At 40.8% G+C, this 25,393-nt stretch overlaps 1 protein-coding gene across 3 annotated transcripts in view; it reads left to right on the top strand.

Annotated features, from left to right (window-relative positions):
• The window catches only part of NOVA1 (NOVA alternative splicing regulator 1), a 147,630-nt gene that overhangs the window by 122,020 nt on the left and 217 nt on the right, over window positions 1-25,393 (top strand). For all 3 annotated transcript variants that reach the window (XM_070931358.1, XM_070931357.1, XM_070931359.1), the window contains one exon: window positions 24,606-25,393. This exon is cut by the window's right edge and continues 217 nt beyond it. In XM_070931358.1, the coding sequence (XP_070787459.1) occupies window positions 24,606-25,393 (788 nt within the window). The remainder of the gene's footprint in view (window positions 1-24,605) is intronic.

Below are 25,393 nucleotides of genomic sequence, written 5' to 3'. Positions count from 1 at the left end.
CAGCAGAGCTGCTTCTGAAGGAGACTTGCCCTTTCAGGACAGGGATGCGCTAAGGAGGCACAACGCGCTCGAGAGACAGTGGGAGAGGGCTCAGAGGGTGCTGGCAGAGACACCATCCAGGGAGCCCACATCCTTGGAGCAGGTGCGTGCGCCCCCCAGAGCCGCGGAGTTGGGGATCTCATCTGTATCCGACATTGCAGTAACCCCAAGAACTCCAGAGGTCCTCAGGTCTGTTCACAGCACACCCCGCCTGGAGACAGGCAGAGGGCTCGCAGCGCAAACCTCACCGACTCTCCTTCCTGCAGACCATCATCGGGCCACGGAAACAACGGGCCCATCGCCAAGAGCTGAGCCGCAGCCCCAAGTGGGGGCCGGAATGGCTTCCCCTCTGGATTTCCAGGCCATGTTTTCGGCTGCACTCTCATCGTTCTTCAGCGCAACCTTGCAGCAGTCGGCTCAGGCTCCAGTCCAAGCCGCTCCAAGCCAGTCGCGACCCCAACAGCCCCAACCCCAGCCTCTCCTTAGACGAGGTCAGGAGTCCTCCTCAGAGGAATCTGACCAGGCAGAGGAAGGGCCTGAGGAGATGGAACTATCAGAGGATGAGGGCCTAGCGCCTGACACACCGGCGTTTACAGGCCTCTTCCGCCCGGCCCTATTCAAGTCCTTGCTCCACAAGGCACGTCTCACAACCAATCTTGGAGTGCCAGGGGACGTCACTCCCGCCACCCCACCGACAGCGGGCCCTCATGACGCGCTTTTCAACTCATCAAAGCCGCAGAAGGACTATATCCCGTGCCCTCAGCTGTTTACGGAGGTCATTCAGAATCCCTGGGGACAACCAGCCTCCCTGGCCACGCCCAGCAACCTGGACAAAAAGCTCTACTGCGCAGCCCCAGAGTTAGAGGACCTCTTAACGCTCCCTACAGTTGACCAACCTGTGGCAGCATTGTCTTCTGGTTCCCTCATTTCCACCGATCCTCTGGACTCTCTCAAGGCAGAGGAGAAGAGGATGGAGGGGGCCTTCCGGAAGGCACATCAGGCGGCGGGCTGGGCAATCAGAGCCGCCACAGCTACCTCCTTCTTCAACCGAGCGTCGCTTATTTGGCTCCGGCACCTGCAGGACAGACTTCCTCCTGAGGACACCAGGCTCCAGCAGGATATAAACAAGATAATAGCCGCTACCGAATACTCTGCTGACAGCTCACTGAACGCAGCCAAATTTGCTTCAAGGACTCTAGCTTCAACTCTTTCGGCTAGAAGACTCTTCTGGCTCCGGCCCTGGAAGGCCGAATTTAAAGCAAAATGGAAATTGGCGGCCGCACCTTACAAAGCCCCAGAGCTCTTTGGTGCCGCGCTGGAGCCGTTATTAGTAGAGGGGAAGGATAAGAGAAAGATCCTCCCATCGACTTACCGCCGTCAGGAACGCCGGTACTCTCCTTACCCACTACAACAGCCCTTTCGTACCAGCGCGGGACCCAGGGGGTCCTCTTCTCATCGTCCCCACTATCAGGGAGGAGATAGGTTCCAGGACCGGCAGCAGTTCCGAGACCGAGGGCGAAACCAGCAACCGAGGCGCAACTTCCGTGGTGCTGGGTCAAAGCCAGCCAAACGAGGGAAATGACTCCAGATTCACAGGCCCCATAGGAGGAAGGCTCATTCACTTCCACCAGCAATGGGCCAAATCAACCTCGGACTCCTGGGTAAGGCGTACGACTGGTTCGGGACTTTCTATCGAATTCTCCGGTCAGCCGCCCCATCGGTTTGTCCGCTGTCCAATGCCTCACTCTGCAGAACAACGGAACTTAATGTCACAGGAGATAGAACACCTCCTGGAAGTCAAGGCCATCGAAGCAGTGCCGCACGCCCAGAGGGGTTCCGGGTTCTATTCAACCCTCTTCCTAGTACCCAAGAACTCGGGGGGCTGGAGGGGCATACTAAACCTAAAGCGGCTAAACCTGTCGGTTCAATACCACAGGTTCAAAATGCACTCCCTAAAGTCCATCCTAGCGGGGGTGAGACGGGGCGACCTGCTCCAATCGGTCGACCTCCGGGAGGCCTATCTTCACGTGCCCATTCACCCGGGGCACAGGCAGTTCCTGAGATTCGAATTCGCGGGAACACATTACCAGTACCGGGCGATGCCATTCGGACTTTCGTCAGCCCCCCGCACCTTTACCAAACTGGTGGCGGTGGTAGCGGCCAGGCTTCGAACCATCCCGATCCGGTTGCTCTGCTACCTGGACGACATTCTGATCCTGTCCTCTACCCGGGATCAGGCCACCGAGGACATGAGGAGAGTCTTGCAGGTCTTCCAGGATCACGGCTTCACCATAAACTTCGAAAAGAGCCATCTGCAGCCCACCACCAGGCTACTTCATCTGGGGGCACTGATAGACTCAGCCAACGGTCAGGTTTACCTATCACCGGACAGAGTTCAGAGCATCCGTACTCTGATACAACAGATCCTGTCGAAGAGGAGAGTTGCCCTAATCCATCTTTCTTGCCTTCTCGGAAAGATGGTATCCTGCTTCGGCATCGTTCCGTGGGCACGCAGACATTCGAGACCTCTGCAGTGGTTTTTGCTCCCTTTCCAGCGGGCAGGCAGGGCCAACTCCAAACGGGCAGTACTCCTCACCCTTCAGGTCCGCCAGTCCCTCAGGTGGTGGACATCGCCTTCGCTTCTCAAGGGGTCCAGTTTCCTAGAGCCGGACCGACTGATCATCACCACCGACGCAAGTCTTCGAGGGTGGGGAGCCCACCTCCACAACCTGGTGGCACAGGGACAGTGGTCCCGGCGGGAGAGTCAGTGCAGCATCAATCTTCTGGAACTTCGGGCGATCAAACTGGCCCTTCGGGAGTTCCATTCGACAGTGCGAGGACATCACGTTCTGATCCTGACCGACAACATCTCGGCCAAAGCGCACGTCAACAGGGAGGGGGGCACAAGGTCCCGCACCCTGATGCGAGAGGCCGCCGATCTCTTCAACTGGGCAGAGAATCACCTTCTTTCGATCAGGGCGGATCACATCTCGGGGGCATCCAATGTCAGAGCAGACTGGCTCAGCAGAGAGACCATAGACCAAGCAGAATGGCAGCTCCATCCACAACTGTTCCGGGAGCTTGCCTCACGCTTCGGGAGCCCGGAGGTGGATCTCTTTGCAACCCCGGCCAACGCTCAGCTTCCCCGTTTCGTGTCGCGCTACCCGACACCTCTGGCAGAAGACCACGACGCGTTGCGCTGCAGGTGGCCCGAGGGTCTCCTGTACGCGTTCCCACCACTGCCTCTAATTCCCCGCCTCATCCGAAAACTGCTATCGGAGAAGGCCGACCTGCTCCTGGTAGCCCCGAACTGGCCCCGGAGGCCGTGGTACGCCGACCTAGTGGCGCTCTCCGTGGACCAACCGTGGGTGATCCCACCACGGCGGCTCGTCCTTCGCCAGGGGGAGGTCACGCACCCAGAGCCCCAGTGGCTGCAATTAGCCGTCTGGCATTTGAACGCGTCATCCTGAAAAAGGACAACCTACCAGATGAGGTCGTGGCCACCATCCAAGCAGCTAGACGTCCGTCTACGACCCGCATTTACGAGGCGTCTTGGCAGGCGTTCTGTCGCTGGAGTACCCGACAACACACCGACCCGACATCTGCTGAGGTGCGTGACATCCTGCAATTTCTTCAAGCTGGCCTTGACAGGGGTCTGGCCCCCGCAACTTTACGAAGGCAGACAGCTGCCCTATCAACGGTCATCACTTGCCCCCCGTACCAGTCTCTCGCGCACCACCCGCGCATCAAGGGGTTTCTACATGGGGCCACAAACCTTCGACCTCCGGCAGTGCATCGCTACCCATCATGGGACTTGACTCTGGTTCTGCGGGCACTGACTGGACCCCCCTTCGAACCGCTAAACTCAGCCTCTCTCAAGTACCTCTCATTTAAGGTGACCTTCTTGCTGGCAATCACCTCGGCGAGAAGAGTCTCAGAGATAGCGGCCCTCTCAGTCCGCAAGGACTTATGCATATTTCGGGAATCCACGGTGACGCTACGCCTCAACCCGGCTTTCATCCCGAAGGTCAACTCGTGGTTCCATCGGGCCCAGGAACTCATCCTGCCGGATTTCTGTCCCTCACCCCGAGATGCTAGGGAGGAGAGGTGGCACACGTTGGACGTCCGACGGGCTATCCGCATCTACATCCGTCGGACCAAGCCCTTTCGCCGGTCCGAGGGTCTCCTGGTTTCCTTTAGTCCAAGGTCCATGGGTCAGAAGGTATCACCAGCTACGGTCAGCAGATGGATTAAGTCCTGCATCGCTATGGCCTACGAGTCAAGCTCCAAACCGGCACCGGGCAGAATCCTCCCCCACTCTACCCGCAGTGCGGCCACGTCGGCGGCCTGGGCTACTCAAGCTTCGGTAGCGGACATCTGCAGGGCAGCGACCTGGTCGTCCCTCACGCCGTTCATTCGCCACTACAAGATCGATGTGTACAACTCCGCTGAGGCGGCGTTTGGCCGCAGAGTTCTTCAGAAAGTGGTGTCGGAGGACAACGATGGAGACAGTCAGCCTCCCGCCCAGGGGATTTGAGCTTGGGTATATCCCATGCTTGGATAGTGGGAGCAGCGCACAGGAAAATGGACGTTGTCTTACCTGAACGTCCTTTTTCTGGGCGCTGCGTACACTATCCATAACCCTCCCTCTGGGGCTGACTGCTCTTCTGGTGACTGTTGGTCTCTTTCGTTCCTGTTATCAAGTTGGCTAATAAAGTTGAGTTGGTTAAGGTTACTCTTAGTGGACTCCTTGTTAGCTGCGCCTTTCGTTCAGACTGGGGGATCATGGGAACAGAGGCGTGGCTAGGGGGCCGGAAAGGGGAAGAGCCTTCTGTTTCTTTCACTCAGTTGTTGCCAAATACTGAAGTATTAACCCATGCTTGGATAGTGTACGCAGCGCCCAGAAAAAGGACGTTCAGGTAAGACAACGTCCATTCCACATCGATCTTGGGCTTTAGGGTGAATGGTACCCTCCTGGGTTTCAACCAGATGGGGGCAATATTGGGGTCAAGGTTGAACGAAATAGGGGTCCCCACATACTTGCCGAGCCGCTTGTCGAACAGATCCTGGAACTCCTGCATCAGGTCGTCCTTCAGGGTGCTTCGCACGTTGCAGACTCCGGTGAATCCCATGCCCAGGGCTCTGAACCAGTCCATGCCCAGGAGGCTTGGGAGCTTTCCGCTGACCACGGTGAGGGGAAGCTTCTCCCAGAATTCCCCGTACTCCACCTGGAACTTGCCGATTCCTTCCACGGGGATGTGGTTCCCCTGGTAATCGTGCAGTCCAAGCCGCTGGTGCCCTAGGTGCCGTCTCTGGATGCTGGGGACGGCCTTCTTTAGCTTGTCCCAGGACATGATGGTTATTGGGGATCTGGTGTCGATCTCCATTACGCACTCATGCCCCTCGATGTCGACCTTCGTGTAGGTCTTCTCTCCAGGGGATGTGCAGGTCTGGCCGATTCGAATGGTTCAGGCTTTGAGGTCCTCAGATTTCGCGCTCTTCCTCTAGCCGCCCTTTGGATTGGCTTTTGTCCACTGCGTCGTCTCTGATTGACTAGTGTTGCTCCGCGGCTTGTAATGGGGGTTCTGCTTGGATCTGCAGATTCTAGCGATGTGCCCCTTCTGCTCGCATTGCTGGCAAATGGCGTCTCGGAACTTGCAGGTCTGGTGCGGATGGAGTCCCCCACAGTTCGCACAGGCGTCTCGGTGACCTTGCCAGTCCTGCCAGTCCTGCTCGGTCCGGCAGACCTCCTCGTCCGATTCTTCCTCGCTCTCCCTGCCTATGGTTTCCTGATGAACCGGGGCTGACTTCTGTGCTGTTCTGCCCTGTGTTGTCCCCTGTAGTCTTTCGGCTGCCTTGGAGGAGGATTTGTGAGCCCTTGCCTCGTCCAGTGCGATGTGCAGTGTGAGATTCGTCTTTACAAACAACCTCCTTTGCAAACGAATATCTCTCACTCCGCAGATTAGTTGCTCTAGCAGCATCTCATCGAAATCTTGGTACTCGCACTGGTTTGCAGCCTTGCGCAGGGCAGCGATGTACTCGCTGATCAATTCTCCCTCATGCTGCAGCCATTGCCGGAACTCGTACCGCTGGATGTACTTCGATGGCATTGGGGCGTAGTGGTCCTTCAGCAGTGTCTGAAGCGTTTGCCACGAGATGGTGTGGACCGAATTCGGTTCCGACAGGGCCTCGGCCATATCGAACACCTTGGGTCCACAATGGCTCAGGAACAGGGCTTTCTTCCGCACGTCAGGCAGCCCCTGTAGGTCGCTGGCCACCAGGAAGCATTTGAAGCGGGACATGTAGGATCCCCACTTCTCTTCTGTTGGGTTGAAAGGCGCTTGCGGTACGTAGGCAGACATCATTGGTAGATTCTCCAAGTACTCCGCTCGCTCGCCTGGCTGGATTCGGGTTTGCAGCTCTCTCTTCAGCTCGTGGCTTCAGCTCTTTCCGTGGGTTCTGGCCTCAAAATCCCACCTTCGTCACCAATGTTAAGTTGGGTGAATGAGGACACAGCAAGCCAGGCAGTGAGTGACAACAGCTCTTTATTTTAGGGTGAGAACCCAGTGATTGACCTGGGGAAACAGCTCCCCTTATATACCTTGCAGCTGTGGTGGTCAGCCAATCAGCTGACGGTCAGTTAATTCAAACTGCCCGTCAAAACCTACATACATAACAATAACTATACATTTATCACTACCTGAAATATCTAAAAATAGAATTAGGGGCACCAGAAGCGGTGCAGATGATTAGAACGTCATTAGAGAGGATCTGGAAAGAATCTGTCTTATTTAAATCTCAGACATTTAATCAATCATTCCACTGTCCAGAAGATCATTTTTCAAGTGGAAAAGTTTTCAAATTACTACCAATTACTGGTCCTGGTTAGGCCGACCAAAAAGTTCAGACTATTATAATGTGACTTAAAGGTAGCTTTCGCTACTGTCAAAGTGCAGGAGTCTACCATTAGAAAAAAACTTCACAAGCTAAGCCTATGTGGGTGGGAGGTGCTAGAAGGAAATCTTTTACTGTATGGAAAGAAGAGCAAGGCAAAACTGCTGGGATTTCTCGAACAAGCTGCTCTTGACATACAAGGCAAAGATAAACTTATTACACCATATTACCAGAAGAAGAAAAACAAATACAACATTTCATCAAGAGAAACTGACTCTACTTGTAGAGCATGCTGGTGGAAATGTTATGATTTGGAGCTGCTTTGCTGAACATTCACCATCAGAGAAGCCACTATGAATTCTTCACTGTAACAGAGAGTGGTGAGGACCATCATTAAATTGAAGCGTAATCAAAAATGGAGTTTGTAACATGATAATAACCCTAAACATTCCAGTAAATCCATCAAGAATGACTAAAGGGGAAATGGAAGGATCTGGAATAGCCAAATCAAAGCCCAGATCTGAATTCAATTGAGATGCTGGGGACTGATTTGAAATGGACTGCATGAAAGAAACCCCTCAAACATAGCATAACTGGGGGGAAAATTCTGCATGAGTGGGAAATAAATTCTTCTAATAAATGTCAAAGAGACTGGTAGACAATTATAAGAAATGCCTATTATGAGTTGTTTCTGCCAAGGGGACAATGCAAGGTATTAAAGCCAAGGGGGTACTTACTTTTTCCATAGAAGGAAATTGGATATTAGTTAATTTTCTATTGAATAAATGATTTCAAGGTCAATTTTCATAAGTTTTTTTGGTTCAAGTACAGCACCTTTATATACTGTTCGAATAAAGGTAAAATATCGATATGCCAATTATATTAAAAAGGGACAAAAATTTATATGGAGTGAATATTTTTTCACATGGTACAGTGACTAGAATATATGTTAGCATTTCACAGGAGATTTTTTTTGTCACTTACTACTCTGTGTATAATATGAACATACTATGTTCAGATACACAACTTCCTTGGTCACTCTTTGTGTGTGTGTGTGTTTCATCTTCCTGTTGAGCTCATTGTTTGATCGCATTACTCATTCACTTATGTTTAGACTGGAAAAAAAATTAAATGACAGGTAATGTGAAGTTGGGAAATTTAATAAAATGAATTTAATATAATCTTGAGATATGAGAAAAATATTTTAAAATAGTTAACAGACAAATATAAATATGTTTATGTAACAAAAAAAAGATAGATGTGCAAGATGAAGTTACCTGGCTTGATACTATTTACAAAAAAGGTTTTGGAATGGAAGTTGATTTCAAATGAATGCTACAATTTTCCTAAAATAGGTTCAAAAGTATGTATTTCCAGAAAATTCATGCACACACATTTGTTTTTTATTACACTGATTCACAAAACTATCAGGTTTAGTAGAGTTACAGTATTAAAAATGCATAATACATTTTGTACATAGTAAATGTTCATTCCGAAGTAATTATTGATTGAACAAATAATGGAACTAAATTGAACTTGAAAATAACCAATTTGATATAAATAGAAATATTCATCTTTGCCTTTTGATTTAGTCAGTGTGACAAGAAATGTAGCACTTTCATTCCATTGTGTTATAAAAATATGTCCAGAGGGTTACTTTTTGCAAAGCCTGTTATATTGATTTAAATACCATGTAAATATGCTAACAGATATAACTATTCACAGATCTACCGGAATCTCTCCAAGTGGAGACTATTCAATCATCAGTGATGACTAGTTTATGCTTGCTACACATTCTAGGGCAGGGGGTTTCAGCAACTATACTGAAACAGTGTAACATAATCACTTCTATGAAAATAGACTTGACCTCTTGCCAAATACTGTTGATATTTAGATAAGAATACAAATGAAGAATGCTGTCCCCTCACATATCTATCCTACTAATAGTAGGAAGCGACAATGCATAAGCTTTACTTTCATGTGTATCAATTTCATATTAGGAAAGGATATTTATAATGTTTAGTTGGAGTAACTAAACATTTCATGCCTATATGTTCACCTTACTACCAATTACAACCAAGTTACAATATTTAATTTTTCCACGGTTGTTATAATAGGTATTAATAGACTATATTTAAAGAAATCTAACTGAAAAGTTCTTTCACAGACAAAGAAAATATATTTCTACAGAGTAAGACCTACACGTTTTTCCAAAAGATGAAATGGTAGAGGTTGCTGCTACTTCTAAGTATAGATGAGAAATTTTAAATTGGATATAGTATTTTTTCCCTTGGGGTCTTTCTTTCCTATTATATTCTTTAAAAAATATTTTACCATAAAAATATAAAAGAAAGGTGTCATATTAATATTAGGTATGTTCACTGCCTTGACTTATTTATACAAACAATCAAGGCAGAATTTAAATGAATATTTGTAAATTAATCTGAACATGCCCACTTGAGACATTTTGTATTAGGATAAGAATTATTGCCTTGAATGGCCTTTGTGCTTGAGGCTTTTAAGTTTTGGGAGACATGTTTAACTGTTCTAAATAACCTGTTTAGAAGTGATTAATATCTATAATGTGGCACAGTTACAGGCCTGTTATTATTAGGAACTTTTCCTAATACTTACTCACAATCTGCCTACCTACAGCTAAATCCATTATTCTGTGTCCTGTCCTCTGGAACAAAAGAAAACACACCATCATATATTGTTGTTAATGTTGTCATATTGCCCAATGCTACCATCACCATCACCACCCATGCCATCAATAACATACCCAGTTCTTTCAATCTGTCTTCAGTGGATTTTTTTTTTACTTCTCTGATCAAATTTGTTGACTTTCTCTGATGAAAGGGGAATAAAGTGAAACAATTTCTCCCTGTCATTTTGAAATTATATTTCAATTGATGCATTCTAAATTAGAAATGCTTTTTTTTTTTTTGCAGGGCCATCATACTGCTGACTCATATTAAGCTTGTAATTAATCACAATTCTAAGCTTTTCACACATACTATTACCAAGCTCTGTTCATTTAATTTTTTTCCCTAACTATAGAAGCATATATTTGTCTCTGTTTTTATTCTATTAATTTCAGGCCACTGTCATAACCTATCAAGATTATTTTGAATTTTAGAATATTAGCTAGCCCATTCCATTTGTGTGTTATCTGCAAATTTGCATTTTTCCCACTTCTTAATGCAAGTCATTGCTGGACCTAAGGCAAAGCTTTCATCACCCCCACTTAATATCATTGTAGTTTAATGAGGAACTAATGATGAACACACTTTGAATATGAATTTCAAAACAGCTATTGATGCACCTAATAGATATACTATCTAAACTATATTTAGCTATCTTGAACACTGCAACTTTGGAGGGTTTTTTTTCCCAACAATGTGAAGCCCAATCCCATTTTGCTTCAGCAGACAGGCTGGGCACACCTCATCATCAGCAGAATTAATAAGATAGCACAGGACCACTGAGGCAGTGGAGCACAGGTCTGCTGGGGTCTTGGAGTGCCAGGGTACTCCAAGGATGTACCCCTATATTGCAAGAGTGATTGTGGCTGGGACTGGACTGTGCTGAGATGGCTGCAGCTTCCAAGAACGTGGCAAGCAGCTACAGAGCCACATTATTAACAGGGCTCCTTGCTGCCCCTGCAGAATGTAGGACAGGCAAAAGGGCAGAGAGGCAGAGAAAATAGTTGTATGGGGGGACATGGGGACAATCCCTCATTTTAGTGAGCTTCGGGTTTAGGAAGCACCAAACCCAGAGTGGTTTGCATTGGGTTGGGTACTAGTTTGATGACTTGCCATTCTTGAGCATTACTAGTCAAGTGATGCAGTCACGTGGCATCTCACTTTATGACCCATTCATTAATGAGAGAAATTCCATCCCAATTGTGTTCATGAGTTTGTGACTATCTCTATTATGTGCCTACACTGTCTGCCTACTTTGGATGGAAAGCAGCAAAGAGGTCGTAAGGCTATAGAAAGTCATAGCAGTTTGATCAATTATTGTTATGTAATTGTTGTATTCATTGTAACTATCTTGTGAATATGAAATCTCCTAACATCCTAATTTTGTGAGAAAGTAAGCAGAAGATTCTCAGAATTCCAAGTGCTCCAATCAGCCATATAAACTAAGCAGCCTCATAGTTCTTACGTTAATACAACAATTAATAAAATAAATAAATCAGTATAGAAAGAAACTTGGAAAGTTCTGACTTACATTTTAATAAATTATTCAGCTGCTCTTTTATATGTATTAATAACATGGGATTTAACACATCTAATTGCATGCTTCTTGTGTCTGAGAATCTGCCAAGAAAAAGATATTAGCAGCCCTGATGTTAGGAAATCTTTAAATTGCTCATAATTAATGATGTGCAACGAATAAATGAAATAAGGCTCAGTTGGCTAATGCGCACACTATTGGAGCAGATAATCACTTCATACAAGCACAAATGATATCAGAACCATATCTTCTTCAAAACATTTTTTTCTGTTAGAGTATCTCTCATCTGCCATTGCGAATCTGTCTCTCTCAGTAGATCTACCAAATTCTCCTACATTATAGTATGAAGAAAACAAATAAACAGAAGGCTTTAACTAAGCACAATTAAATTTTACCAATCATGGTTATTAAATAGCTACATTATAAAAAGAAATACAGATACATTTATGACCACCATTCAGAGTTTTTCTACATTTTACATGAAAGAGAAAGATTTGATAGCTACCATTTACTGTTTTTATACTTCTGTATCAATGTTTTTGAAATTACATAAATCCTAAAAGCTGATATAGTGTAGTAACACAGTAAAAATCTAAGCCATCAAAACTAAACTGTTTTCTGGATATTAATTTAAAGAATGAAATAATGATTATTTGTTCCTCTATATAGATAATACATAGGACTTCACTTATAAGACTAAAATGTCTTCACGTTCTGATCATTTGACTTTGCTTTCAGGAATAACTTTGCTCTATTTCAATCTCCATAAATTGTCTTGTTTTATCTCAAGTGCTTACATTCATTAAGAGTTAATTATTTTTGTCTTTAAATAATTGCAGAGAACTTTATGTTCTCACCTCATCCAACTTCATGTCATAGCAGAAGAAATGGGAATTGAGGAAAGAAAAGAAAGAAAAATGATATCTTAAGATATCACATCGCTTGAGAATCATTATCCTTTGTAGACAAGAAGGGCCCATAAAGGAAACATCCCAACCTACCAAAATTCCAGTTCATCTAGAAATTGGCCGTTAAATTTGTTTGTTAACTATTCCTATTCCTCTTTTAATAGAAGCCAGACACAGCAATGCACTAGATTAAGGTTTCTTCACATATACTTGCATCATGATGACACGTTTTATTGTTATATAAAGAGTTGATCAAAAATGATTGTAGTACATGACTATAGTGATTATAGTACATGAGAAAAAAAGATGGCATAAAAATAAGTTATGAAAAAAGAATGTAATCAATGAAAAAAAGAATTAATCTGGAAATCAAAAGTGTTTATGATGCTGACAAAGAATGGAAAAGCAAAAATACTAAGGGGTCTTTGGTGCACTCTGAGTTTGGTTGCTTTCTTGCAGATGTTTCATTACCCAAACTAGGTAACATCAGTGCTAGTACTAGCTACTACTATAAAATCATACACACTAGTAATAGTACTGATGATGTTATCTAGTTTGAGTAATGAAACATCTGGAAGAAAACAACCAAGCTCTTACAAACTGTTGATGGTAATGACTTCAAATGGGGAGACTGCATATGCAGAGCTGGAATAGATTCAGAATTTTTTATTTATTTATTTTGTCTAGTTTCTTCCTGCTGTTTTCAGGAAATCTTCATACTGGGCAATTTCCAGTAATGGTATATGGAGAAAGGAAGATAGTGACATGCTCATGGAGGCTGTCAAGCACAAGAAAATCAGAAAGTCTAGGCAATTCAAAATAATAATTTTTTATTGCAAGCTTATGCTCTCTACAAGAATCTGAATGGCCAATGGCCAAACCAAATAGATAAGAGTACCATATTTTTCAGAGTATAAGACGCACCTTTTTCCCCCCTAAAAGGGGGTGAAAATTTAGGTGCGTCTTATACACCAAATGTAGCCCTGTCCACCCACTAGCCCGCACCATTTGGCCTCTGCTTCCCAGCAGTTATCTCCTTGCAGCAAACAGCAAGAAAAAACAGCTCCTTTCAGCTTCAGCACAGCCTAATTAGCAGAAGTTGATTGGATCAGCCTCCCGACTCTCAGCTGATTTGCTGTCAGCTGTTTTGCACAGGGTTCTGCTGCTTGCTCCAAGGAGGTAAATTGCTGCAGCAGATTTTTTTTTCCTTGTGCTAATCAAGCTATGCTAAAAACGAAAATGAAAGTAAAACAGGCTGTTTGCTGTTTGCTGCAATGAGGCAAAATGGCTCAGAGGTAGAGGCAGATTTTTTTTCTTCTTTTCTTCACCTCATATGTGCGGCTTATAGTCCGGTGCGTCTTATACTCCGAAAAATACAGTAAATGGAATTCAAGGTGGGATGGATTTAGATCTCTTGTGGGTATGAAGTGACTCGATACTGATGAAATGCTTGATCCGTCCTTTGGGCTCAGACTGGTCATCTCCTACATCAGGTCAACCACTTCAAATGTGTGGGGATGATTGGATGATCAGAATCCTACTTTTTATAAAAATATGCATTACATGCACATTGAAAAAGGGTAGCATTTTGATCAACAGTCATAGCCATTATGTTGAAGTTAACCACCCAATCAGCCCATCTCCTCCAGAGAAAGAACAGATGGATATATTGTTATTATCACTCAGTTGTCCGAAATAGCTGTAAGGCACTATGTGAGAATGTGTGTTGTGGCCCATCAGCTGCCTGTGCAGATTGTAGCTGAGTCCGACAACGAGGAGGCTGGTGTGGTGCTGCGTCAGCAGCCTGTGCAGCTGGCGCTCAAGTCGGACAGTGAGGAGGCTGTAGAAGTTGTGGTGCCAGAGGTAGGGATTCAGCCAGGGCCTTCAGAACCTCCAGAAGTTTCTTTAAGTGAAGACGACGAAGAGGAGGAGCCTCTTCTCAATGCACAGGCGCGCAGAGCTGCCAAAAGGCAGGAGTGGCTCCTCAGGAGGAGGTCTCCTCGAGAGTAAGGCTTGGGGCTAATTGGCCACTCCCTTAGCCTATTTAAGAAGGAACACCGCTTGCAACAAGCTGTAGAGAACAACTTTAGTTCACTCTCCTTCGTGTCTGCAAAATTGCTTCTGGGCTTTCTGCCAACTCTAGTAAGACTGTGATTACCTTATCTCAGAATTCTGGTAAGCTATTAAGACAGTTCATTAACAGCCTTTGAATGATAAAGACTACGTTTTTGAGTTAAATAAGCTTTGTATAGAGTTTGTGTGTGCTGCGTTCTTTGGGGTCCGTAGCTGGGGCAGAATAATGTGCAACGTTTGGGCCTTTCATATCAAAAGGCTCACACAATCCATCCAAGGCCCTTTTCAACTGCACCTGTAGAGGAAACTGTCAATATTGTAACTATATTACAGAACCATTCTTATGGCACACACATTTGCTCTTTTATATTGTTTATTTACACAAAATACTATGTCCTTATATTCTGCCAAAATTCAACAAAACACATAGACATTATTTGTGAGTAAATATATTGTGCTATTGACATGAAAGTGATGCCGTTTATTACTGAAAAAAAGAGAGAGAAAATTCATTGTAAAGTTTTACAGACTGCTATATATTTTCAATTACTGCCAGGGAAAAGAAATTGAGATAAGCAATAGTATATCAAAGAGTAAGAATAAATTTTAAAGAGTTCATTAAATTCTCAGGGCAGTTAAGTAATGGGGAATATGGGGGGGGAAGCATTACAGTTAAGTCTGTTCAATTGATAAAAATCTGAAGAGAGGGGATAAGCCTCTAACAACCTCTGAATCAGCTCATTTCAAGATCTGCCTACTACTGGAAAGTCAGAATAGCCTTTTACAAGTTTTTTTCTTCTTATTCATCCACTTCTCTTCTCTTTCATTCCCGTAGGCTTCACTGTTATATTGGGTCAGTGACAGAACAGCAACCAACAATTATTCTGTAGAATATTGTTTGTATCACTTTATCCCTAAAGGGATACCCTTGAGTATGTCAACAGATTATCACATTTTCTGCTAAACTGCTATATTGCCTTCATTTTATTTTGTGAAAAACACAATATATAAAGACTAGAATTTCTGAAATAATGTTTGTAAAATGGTGATTATTTAAAATAAGAATAATTTAGAAAAAAAAATGATAACCTAAAATGTCATTTTCTATATTACTTATCTAAAGAAATCATTATTAAACAACTTTACAGCTATTTTCCAAAGTAGCATGGGAAATAATACCCTTCATCCCCCAAAAAATGAGAACAATGGAAAGCAAGTGAACTATTGATGCTAACAATATAATAAAGAAATCTTCTATAAACAAGTTAATATATTTATTTCATATTTAAAAAGATTGCACTAGTGACTCAGTAAGTCAGTGTGTGTGTGTGTGTGTGTGTGTGTAAAATAAATTGATTTATCAGATTAACCACAGAGTGACAATAATAGCAAAGGTTAAATGTATTTTATTCATTTTGAAAGCCTTCATTGAAGAGCTTAGAAGCACAATAGAAATATTTTTTCAAATATAAATGCATACTTTAGAAATAGTTTATGGGTACAGGACATTTTTTTTAAAGAGTATTTTGATATTATAGTCTCCAAAATGTTCATTTCATTTCCTTGCTAGACATCTGCTAGAGAGATGCAAGTAAGGCCAGAAAACTTTCCAGTTGTTTTTGTGTGTCTGTGCTTAGCAGGGAATAAACCTATGTAATGGATAGAGTAGGTAGGTAATGGTTTCTAAACATGTCACGAGAGCACTGGATCTATAAATCATTGGCTCAAATTGGCACCTACCTTTGAGGTCCAGTATTTTTTTTTCTGCCTTTGATAATGGGTTTTATGAGGGGAGAATCTTAGGAGACAATGGAAAAGAGTACTTTTTCCACACAATTTAATACTTCTAAAATTAAAGCAAATTACTTTAATTCTTGTGCTGTAGTAAAATCATTGTTAATTCACTTTCTTTAAAGTTTCCTGAAAACAATAAATGCTATGTATCTTTCATTCTTGAATCAAAACCTACAAAATGCATGCTTTTATGTTGCTTGGTTAATTAAGAAGTCAGGAAAGCTACACATATGTATTTTCTTTAGCTATTACTAATAAATAATTGATTTTTTTTTTTTTTGTATATATGGAAAACAGTATTGACTTTTTCATTCTCAAACACATGGAAAATATTCTAGGTTATCCATTGACACTCTTCCTTCATAAATCACTTATCTACCCAACAATCTCTTGTCCAATTTTTGGTGGGGTGGGGGTGGCAACTGTGGCTTCTGTCCATTATCAAACATTTAAAATTGTGAGTAGATATTTTATGAAGCCATCATGAAACTAACAAAATAAATTAAGATTATATTTGCTAATGCAGACAGTTTGCAAAATCATTAGCAATCGGGCAAATTGTAAAGACAAGAATAGAAGGAAATGGATGTGATGTGATGTGCCCAATTTTGGTTTCTCCCAGAGGATCCAAAGACAGGGTAGGGTAGGGTAGGGTAGGGTAGGGTAGGGTAGGGTAGGGTAGGGTAGGAGGGAGGGAGGAAAGGAAGGAAGGAAGGAAGGAAGGAAGGAAGGAAGGAAGGAAGACAAAATAGCAATCAATCTCCAAACAACTAAACTTTTCCAATCTGATATTAGAAACACTTATTAGTGATAAGTGTTTTTTTCCAGAAATAAACTAGACTTTAAAGGAGTAGAATATATAAACTAATTTAATTTATGTGTATTCACTCAACTCACAGGGAAGAACCTTTAAAAAGTTTGCATTCATTTATAACAACATAAAATTTATTGAACCATTTAATTAATAAAAACTTTACATTCTCTGACTGGACAGATGAATAAGCATGCTCATTTCACTTTAGCAATAGCAGTAGCACTTAGACTTATATACCGCTTTACAGTGCTTTATAGCCCTCTCTAAGCTGTTTACAGAGTCAGCATCTTGCCCCCAACAATCTGGGTCCTCATTTTACCCACCTTGGAAAGATGGAAGGCTGAGTCAACCTTGAGCCTGGTGAGATTTGAATTGCCAAATTGCAGGCAGCCCGCAGGCAGCAGAAGTAGCTTGCAGTACTGCACTCTAACCACTGCGCCACCATGCCTCATAAATAAAAACTATTCATGATCTCTTTTAATTACAAATTTGCAAAAAATGTTCAAGACCATTGTCTGTTCTGTTTTTGATAATCTTACCTAGATCAGCGGTCTACAAATTTGACAACTCTAAAACTTAAAATTCCCAGAATTCCACAAATCTAAAAGCTGCCAACTTTGGCCCCTTCTATACAGTTCCAAGAAAAAGTATGTGAACCCCTTGGGATTACGTGGAGTCTTGCATGAATTGGTCATAAAATGTGCTCTGAACTTCATCTAAGTCACAACAATAGAAAAACACAGTCTGCTTAAAATAATACTACACAAACATTAGATGTTGCCATGGTTTAATTGAACATAACATGTAAACATTCACAGTGCAGGGAGGGAGAAGTATGTGAACCTTTGGACTTAATAACTGGTTGACCCTCCTTTGGCAGCAATAACCTCAACCAAACGTTTCCTGTAGTTGCAGATCAGACCTGCACAATGATCTGGAGTAATTTTGGACCACTTCTCTTCACAAAACTGTTTCAGTGTAGCAATATTCTTGGGATGTCTGGTGTGAATCGCTCTCTTAAGGTCATGCCACAGCATTTCAATCGGGTTGAGGTCAGGACTCTGACTGGGCCACTCCAGAAGGCGTATTCTGTGCTGTTGAAGCCATTTTTTTGTTGAATTACTTGTATGCTTTCGGTCATTGTCCTGTTGCATCACCCATCCTCTGCGGAGCTTCAGTTGGCAGACAGATGGTCGTACGTTTTCCTGCAAGATGTCTTGATAAACTCTGGAATTCATTTTCCCATCAATGACAACAATCCATCTAGGCCCTGAGGCAGCAAAGCAGTCCCAAACCATGATGCTCCCTCCGCCATGTTTTACAGTGGGGATGAGGTTTTGATGTTGGTGTGCTGCAATATTTTTTTTTGGACAGCAGTGGCTTCCTCCGTGGTGTCCTCCCATGTACTCCATTCTTGTTTAATGTTTTCTTTATTGTAGATGTGTCAACAAAAAGGTTAGCATGTGCCAGAGATTTCTGTAGGTCTTTAGCTGACACTCTAGGATTCTTCTTTACCTCATGAAGCATGCTGCACTGTGCTCTTGCAGTCATTTTTACAGGACGACCACGCCTAGGGAGAGTAGCAACAGTGCTAAACTTTCTCCATTTGTAGACAGTCTGTCTTACCGTGGATATATGAACATCAAGGCTTTTGGAGATACTTTTGTAACCCTTTCCAGCTTCATGCAAGTCAACAATTCTTGATCGTAGGTCTTCTGAGAGCTCTTTTCTGCGAGGCATGGTTCACATCAGACAGTGCTTCTTGAAACCAGTAAACCCAAAACAGATGTGTGTTTTTAAAGGGCAGGACAGCTGTCAGCAACATATCCAATATCATCACACTGATTGGAGTCAAGGTTGGCTCACTCCTGGCTCCAATTAGCTCTTGGAGAAGTCATTAGGCTAGGGGCTCACATACTTTTTCCTCCCTGCACTGTGAATGTTTACATGTTATGTTCAATTAAACCATGGCAACATCTAATGTTTGTGTAGTATTATTTTAAGCAGACTGTGTTTTTCTATTGTTGTGACTTAGATAAAGTTCAGAGCACACTTTATGACCAATTCATGCAAAACTCCACGTAATCCCAAGGGGTTCACATACTTTTTCTTGCAACTGTATATGATCTAGTTGGATCACAAATAGAGTAACTTTAATTAGTGAAAAACATTTCACAATGTAGTTCTTTAAAAAAGAAAAAGAAAATGTATCTATAAACAACTCTTCAGGTTTTAATGTTTTATTCATCAAAAACTTTGATAGTCAAAGAGAATCATTTTAAATAATTTGCTGGAATGAATATAGGCTATATAATTCTATGATGAAATTGCTGTTCAGCTAATTTATTTTTAGTTGAAATAGAGCATAACTTTTACAAATAGATTGTGCCACCACCAATGCCACAAAGCAGCAATAAAAATTAATAGATTGAGTTCACTAGAGAATCAAGTTTTTTTTAAAAAAAAAATCATGACAGGCATCATTTTCTAGAAACTTGTACTTTATTGTTTTTAAGACATTCAGTTGTTCTGAGAAAAGGCTGTTAATGCATTTGTTGGGAGAATTACAACAGATTATTGCTGATTTCAGAGTATAATGTTCTCGTTTAAAAATGGATTAAATATGGTTTTGAGCATCCACCTTTATTAAAAATTACTTTAGCAACTAAAATTGCATCATCTCCTCATGGAGAACATCCTCTCTCAAGTTTTCTTCAGATGGCAAATAATGACATTTAGACATTCTGCTCTTAACCAGTCAGTGCCTTAAAATATGCTACCAGTTTGGCCTAAATATTTTCACCAGTCTTTCACCGAATGTACCAATCTTGCCCTGGTTATCCATAAAGAAGAAAAAATAAATCAGAAATATACAGTATCCTTCTTAATAATGCAGTTTAGGAGAGGGGAAAACAGTTTCTCTTACAAAGTAACAAAATCTAGTCAATCGATAAATGAGTAGCATTACCAGCAACTGTTTGAACATCTATGTTAAACAAATGTTCCTTAAGTGTGGCCTTCGCTAGCTTATAGCCCAGAGATAGTAAGTAACTGGGGGAAGTCCTAAGAGAGAGAGCTTGTAAACTGCTTGTTTCTACCCACTTTGAAATCTGTCCTCTAATGTCAGTGGCATTAAGCCTATAGGGAAAAGTGTCAGCTTCAGTCAGTAGTGTAACACAGCTTGCTGTCACATAAAATAAATAAAACCACATCTCGCCTCCCATAGATAAGAGTTCCAAGAACTGATTTCTGATATAGCCATCTGCCCCACAACTTTCTACTAATTTTGGAACAATAAAAATATATTCTCATAACTTGGGTATTTTGGTAGAAAATTATGCCAATGTCATATTTTAATTCTAGGATTTTGAAATACTTAATTATACTGAATACTTTTAAACTTAAATAAATGTTTGGGTACATTATATAACAATATTTCACATCTGATCACATTTTATATTACCAAATGTATGAATTAATTTTATAGATTGCACATTGGGCTCAGTACTTTGGATTCAATTTCAAAAGTGTGTATTTGCAAACGTGAGAGTACTAATGTAATACTTGTCTGGAGTTCCTCAGAGTAGTACATCGTTCCTTAAAATTTTATACCTGCTTCTGCCAGCTTCCATATATTCCCAAATAATTGTGTGGCTACTTTAATAAGTTGTAGGCAAGTTCTTCATTTTCATCTCTGAAGTACTTTTTTAGAATAAAAACCAAAATATTGCACAGCCTTATTGTATATTTCAATGTGCAGGCAGCCACATTTATTATTATAAAAAATTGAAGCACATAAATGAAGCAATTCAGAATTCATCAGTTGCTTTTGCAAATGTAATTTGAAAGTTATGAAACATTAATGTGTGAAGTACAAAGTGCCTTTAGACCATGGAATAAAAACAAATGGAAGATACAGATTATATTAAAACTATGCATCAATATAGTGTGTTTTCACTAGTCAAAATATGCTTATTACACAAAAAGTATTTGTATATGTATTTTGGGGGCAAAAATCTAAAATGTGCAATGTGAAAATGTACAATGCATGCTCAAAGTTTATTTCTTTTCAAGTAGATACCAAATTATTCTAAATGAGATGCCCCCTTCACTCTCTTTTTATAGCATACAGAGATGGCAGTGGAAATACAGTTTTGATTCATTGTTTTTATTATTTCTACTTAAATGTATGAAATCTAACTTTTTGCATGGATTTGAATGATAGTGCTGTTTCATATGTGTAGGCAGTAAAAGGCACATTTGTTTTTCACAGTTGGAAAAAGCTTTCTACAGTTTGAAAGCTCTGTCATTTTTCAGGGTTTATCATAAATTTCCGAAGTAAAAAGCTGCTTAATGAGTTGCAATAAAAGACCTCTCTCCCTTCCTTTTTTTCTCCTGCTGGTTTTGTAGCTTCCGCAGCATCCACACCTTGTTAGTCAAATCCATCTTAATGTTGTGTATGGTAGTGAGGGTAGACTACATATGATCTTACTCCAAATGCTATCTATCTTAGATAAGGGTACACAAAAAATAAGTGATTAATTTTAAAAGTGGGCACAGGGTCACTTAGAATATTCTAATATTTGTCTGGGACAAAATTTAGAATAACTCATGGGTTTTCACGTTCCGTCTGGAACAAAACTCAAAACTTTCTACACATGCTGGCTAGAAGAAAAAATGTGAACTCATAATAAGCACTTGCTGTCTACAATTCCACTTGGGACCAAAATAAATTATTTAGAAGAAAATATTGTTAGCATTCATGCAACAGTGGCCTACAACTGTCTCCATTTAGACAAGGACATTGTTATCATCCAGTCTATACTAGTATAAGATACTCTAAGTGAGACTTGGTTCTACAAACCCTTGAAAATGTTAAACCTAAGAATCTGATCCTTAAGAGAAATGTTCTCTATAAGAAGTTAACATAATTAGGTGGTGTCAGTTCCACTACATCAGGGGTGTCAAACTTGCGGGCCGAATGCGTCACATGCTGGCCATGCCTACCCCCAGTTTAGCAAAGGGGGAAAAGTTGTGATACATCACATGACGACAACACGATGCTGCAAGTTTGACACCCCAGCACTACACAGACCAGATCAGGAAATCAATTCCACAAGAAGACTAAAACTATTTTTATTGAAAATGATTTTAAAGAATCTTCCAAGTCAGTTTGTGTGATGCCTCCTGCTCCTGCTTTTATAGTTCAGTGAATTAGGATGGTATCTGCCTAATCTGCTTTTAAATCATTCTCCTGGACTTAAAAATGCTTCAGTCCCTTTTCTTTAAATAATTTCTACACATCTTTGTCAATATTAGGTGGATTAAGAATCAGTTTATAGATTTCCATTTAATGAAGAGTAGGCAATATATTCTTAATAAATTATATTGATTAGTAAAATCAAGTTTCTGAACTGTAAATCAAGATAAAAATAAATTATTGCATGTCATTGCATTCAGTCTTCAAAGAATACTACAATAAATGTTACAAAGCATTGATAGCAAATTAGATCGTTACAGGACCTCAATAATTGCTTCAATAATCAAATCAAAAAAATCTCAAATTCTGAAATTGCCAAGTTTTTAATGTGCATTGTGGCATTCTGCTGTACTTTCCCATGTTTCAAAGAACTTTTCCTAAAGATTGGAATAAACTTTAGAATATACAAAAAGCGAATAATGAAGTATATTACGGGAAAATATTTTTTTTCCAGAAACTGGATAGAAAGTTTTACATACAAAACATATAATTCACTAATTCAAGGGATTCTTGGTATTTCTATCAAATATGTCTATATTTGGTTCCTGAAGGGGCTAAAATTATACTTACTAATTTGAATTTCTTTTTAAATACTATCTAGCAAATATTTTTAGGGGAAAAACCTTTGTTATGCAACTTCTTTTGAGCTAACTATAGAACATAATCTCTGAATAGCAGACAGGGAACGAAACTCTGAAATTTATAGGAAAAAAATCCAACCATTACATTGACTTGGTTTTATTTTACATTTTCACTTAATATCAAATATAATTGGTATAATTTGTTGTCAATCATACATTTAATTACTTTATTCTGTTATGTTAAAATGTACAGTTTATTAGCAATTTTGGTAGGCCAAAGAACCTTTGGCTCAGGCATCAAAATAGGTGGAAGAATAGAGAAATCAAATTCATATTAAGACGTTTATATGGAGACTACACATTACATGGTGTAGAATGGTGGGAAAATAGCAATTAAATATATTAATTATGTATGTATCTGAGTTCTCTCTGTCTTTCATTCAGATCAGTCACCAATGCAATTGTGTTGCTATTAGAAGTATAGTGTAATATCTTGAGAATACTGTGACCAGTTTCGGTGACACTTTAAAAATTGAACCATGTACAGACATCATTTAATAAATCTGATTTGTTCTGTCTACATTCATATATATCTCAAGCTTAACTATGAAAAAATAACATCCTAATATTTCCATGATGTCAAGAATTATTGAAAGTTGGGTGGCGTACAAGCTTCATAAATTATTGTTCTATTGAGAATGAGATAGCCATAAAACATGCTAAAAAATATAGGAAACGTGTTAAAATGGAAGATAGTCACTGTAGTATAATCTTAGTTTAGATCAATGTAGTGAGCTAAATCACATTTGCAAATTAGAAGAATGATTTGTTCTTGATTAATTCAAGGGTTATTGTTTTCAGGAGGAACTTAGTTATAAGTACAGCGATTATGATCCATTTTACGATTTGCATACAATTTCAGCATGTGTTGAGCTACATCTTAGATAATGGTTGTGTATTGATATACAATATGCTGCATAAGTATTCTAGGCCAGTTAATTTTAACACTAAATTCTATGCAGTTGATTAGGAATTGAACAAATGCAATCATAGATTAGATTTGGCACAGAAATTTCCTACATTATAGGAATTGCCTTCAATAACATTCTTCTGTTGGAAAATGTTTGTCTGGCTCAAGCCCAAGTAGCATGTTAAATTAAAAAAACATACTTGCGTACTTTATTCTGATTAGAGTGGAATATTGGTAGGTAAATTTAAGTGGCATACAGATACCACACTTTTCTTATTGAAATGTAATTGCACAAAAATCAGATTTTTTTAACCATTTGAAGCTATTTCAATATGAATAAATTTCTTTAGTTTAAATCATTAGCTAAGAAAAATGAGAAATTGCGTAGAGAACTATTTCCCCTAAAATTTGACACGAATCCCCATATTTCCTTATTCTTTTTCATCCTAGATTATTTGTGCAGTTTATTGAGAATAAAGGATAACTATCAAGTAGGGGATTTTTGTTAGAAAATACCAGAATAATCATTTATGAATAAATAATGACCATAAAAGTAATGAACTTAAAATGATCATTAGAATAGATACATGTCCAATTACTTTTTCTTCTATTGAAAAGCTTGTTTACAGAAATGCTGTTGAGTTATGTATAGAATGATGACCAAAGATTTATTAGAAGGTGATCTGTTATTGAGTGTGTGATGAAACATGAACAAAAGTATTATAAAATAAGTTTATTTCTTTTACTAATATAATTTCAATTTGTCTCAGTATTTCACTGCTAAATGAGCTCCAAGAATTCTGTTTTTCCTGCAGTGACTATATTTTTCAAAGCATATACCATTTTATGTCAGAATTCATATAAATAGTTAAATAGTTAAAAGTATGAGCTTGATTCTTAATTCAAACTTATATTTCTAAGAAAATAACAATCTTTTGAGTTTTTCCACTTATTAGGGGCAATAAAGAATTTAACTATATTGTATGTGCAAAACAGAAGTATTATTCATATATATTTTTTTTAATTACAGGTAAAGATAATAGTTCCCAACAGCACAGCAGGTCTGATAATAGGGAAGGGAGGTGCTACAGTCAAGGCTATAATGGAGCAGTCAGGGGCTTGGGTGCAGCTTTCCCAGAAACCTGATGGGATCAACTTACAAGAGAGGGTTGTTACTGTAAGCGGAGAACCTGAACAAAACCGAAAAGCTGTTGAACTTATCATCCAGAAGATACAAGAGGATCCACAGAGTGGCAGCTGTCTCAATATCAGTTATGCTAATGTTACAGGTCCAGTGGCCAATTCCAATCCAACGGGATCTCCTTATGCAAACACTGCTGAAGTACTACCAACAGCTGCAGCTGCGGCAGGGCTCTTAGGACATGCAAACCTTGCTGGAGTTGCAGCCTTTCCAGCAGTTTTATCTGGCTTCACAGGCAATGACCTGGTGGCCATCACCTCTGCACTTAACACCTTAGCCAGCTATGGATATAATCTCAATACTTTAGGGTTAGGCCTAAGTCAGGCAGCAGCTACTGGGGCTTTGGCTGCAGCAGCTGCCAGTGCCAATCCAGCAGCAGCAGCAGCCAATTTGTTGGCCACCTATGCGAGTGAAGCCTCAGCCAGTGGCAGTACAGCTGGTGGTACGGCGGGGACATTTGCATTAGGTAGCCTGGCTGCTGCTACTGCTGCAACCAATGGATATTTTGGAGCTGCTTCTCCTCTAGCTGCCAGCGCCATTCTAGGAACAGAAAAATCCACAGATGGCTCAAAGGATGTAGTTGAAATAGCAGTGCCAGAAAACTTAGTTGGTGCAAT

Source organism: Pituophis catenifer, unplaced genomic scaffold (genome assembly GCF_029215685.1).
Source record: "Pituophis catenifer annectens isolate HBS135680 unplaced genomic scaffold, rPitCat1.0.hap2 SCAF_1, whole genome shotgun sequence".
Lineage (NCBI taxonomy): Eukaryota > Metazoa > Chordata > Lepidosauria > Squamata > Colubridae > Pituophis > Pituophis catenifer.
The sequence above is the reverse complement of the archived record's forward strand: the minus strand, read 5'-3'. Positions and strand labels throughout refer to the sequence as shown.